This window comes from Fulmarus glacialis, unplaced genomic scaffold (genome assembly GCF_000690835.1).
Source record: "Fulmarus glacialis isolate BGI_N327 unplaced genomic scaffold, ASM69083v1 scaffold40910, whole genome shotgun sequence".
In the NCBI taxonomy this organism is placed as follows: Eukaryota; Metazoa; Chordata; class Aves; order Procellariiformes; family Procellariidae; genus Fulmarus; species Fulmarus glacialis.
The window spans coordinates 5,170-7,274 of NW_009190347.1; the positions used below are offsets into that span (position 1 = coordinate 5,170).

The following is a 2,105-nucleotide window of genomic DNA, read 5'->3' on the forward strand; positions in this document are numbered from 1 at the left end:
TAAACCGCTATGAGAAATATTTGAAACTAGGACTTCTTGGTGCAAGGAAGTAACTTTGAAATAACCAGTGAAGTTGAAGAACTGTCTCAGTTGCGGACTTGCTAGCTGCGGGGAGGTGGAGGGCACAGACTGTTACATCTCAGTTTGCAAGATATTAAGAGCATACAGGTTAATTCAGAAGCTTTTTGAAGTGTCCCGAGTGCTACACATTGACAGTTTTGCATTAAAAGTAGTTAGTGTTTTTGAGGGGATGGACAGACTTAATTAGTTTCACTTGCTGGCTTGTGGTAGTACTGATAAGCAAGCTCTGTAGGTAGGGCCTTGCAATCAGGGCTCCTCTGCAGCTTGTGGCATGGGTCAGTTATTTGGGTATATCAGTTATATCAGCCCTTGATCAGACGGACAGTGCTGCTGTACTGAGCCTCTAGTCTTGGAGAAGGGGCTCTGTGCTAAGTAGGGGTTGGGCCTGAAAGTGGTTTTTGGTTTTGTGTGCCAGTGAGTTTTGGAATTTGCTTTAGTTATAGGATTCTGCTTAAGAGAGAATATTTTTGGATTTTTATGATGACATAGGCTTAGTATTTTCTTCATTTTGTCCTTGTAATTTATTGTAGGTAACCCTCTTGCCTACGAACCAATGTTACTTGCTTGTAGGTTTGTAGTTTGGAGGATAAATGCTGTGGGCCCTGTAGTTGTCAAGTTCTGCTCTAGGGGGGTGCTGTTTTTCTCTGATCCATTCTCAACACTAAATTAAGATGGGTTTTTGAATTCTTACTTGTTAGGAAATTAACCAGTTTCGGTAGTTCTTTTAATCGTATCCCATGTATGTATTTAATTTCAGAGGTCGCAGCAGTGGCAAAGGACCGCCTCAGCCTACAGTAAGTATATGTTTTTTCCTCATTGTACCACTTCCTAGATATGAGGAAACAACTTATATATAGTGACCCACGTATCAACGTAAGAATAGCAGATACTGGAATATTCTCTCAATTTTTTTCTTTGGATATACCTTGATGAGTATTTTAGGCTGAGGTATGCTTTTCTAAAGATGTAGCATCTTGCATTCATTTAAGTCTCCTGGGAGGGTGAAGGGGGGAAGGGTCACTTAAACTTTTGACTATGCTAATATAAATCTTCTGCATTTTCTTGCAATGATAGTTGTAGATACGGATAACATTTAACTTAAGGCAATGCTTTTGAATTAGTTTCTCTCTGAAGCCTCTGACATTGGCTTCTCCCTTCAACAGATGACAGTAAGACAGCATTTAGTTAAATAAAAATAACAATTTTGTTTAGCTTTACTATAAAATAGCTAACCCAGTATTATCAGAAACCTGAATGTGTAGCTTTAGTTATTGTTGAGGCTATATTGTTGAAGTATAGGTTTGGCTTGACTTGTAGAACATAATTTTATCAAAGCTAAAGATGTGGATCTCGATTTAAAGAGTGGATCTTTGAACTGCACTAATCAAATATTTGCTAATTTGTTATTGGCCTGGTTTTCAAGGATGACTAATTTTGGGGAATGGGGCAGGAGTAGGAAGGTTTAAAAGGACTACAGTTTACTTACATAAATGTTTATTGAAGATATCAAGACTCTTCAGTAAAAATAAAGAAGCTTTGAGGAAGAGTGGTGAAAAAGGTCATATGCAAACACTAAACATCATAAAAGTGTTAGTCTTTACGTCCTCCATACTGAGTGTTGAGCATAGGAGCGTCCTTAAACATGTCTTTTCAGACCAGGAAGGTGGCTAACATGCAGGAGTGAATGGATTACATAGCTGACAGTTTAAAAGATATGTTGTCTGTTAAAAAGCTCAAAATATGGAGAGGGCCTTGCATGTTTCAGCATCTCTTGTTTCACAAGCATGAAGTTGACAGGGAGAGATACCAGATGTTGCAACAAAACACAGACATCCTCGCCATGTCATGTATGCTTATGCGAGCATGTCAGCTAGCAACCTGGGTGATACTTGGTCAGCCCTCCTAGTGTAGGATCTCAGATTCTGATACTACAGTGAATTACTTTTGACTAATTTTGTGACAGATTTTGTAGCTCTTTGGTGCTCCACAATTTGATGACTTTAGCTTCTGTTAATGCATGTAAT

General features: G+C 38.7%; 1 protein-coding gene across 1 annotated transcript in view; it reads left to right on the forward strand.

The window, feature by feature from the left end:
• Window positions 1-838: 838 nt before the first annotated feature.
• Window positions 839-2,105, forward strand: part of ATXN2 (ataxin 2) — a gene marked incomplete at both ends in the record, with an annotated part of 17,920 nt that continues 16,653 nt past the window's right edge. The window contains one exon of the mRNA XM_009585256.1: window positions 839-875. Coding sequence (XP_009583551.1) covers window positions 839-875 — 37 coding nt within the window. The remainder of the gene's footprint in view (window positions 876-2,105) is intronic.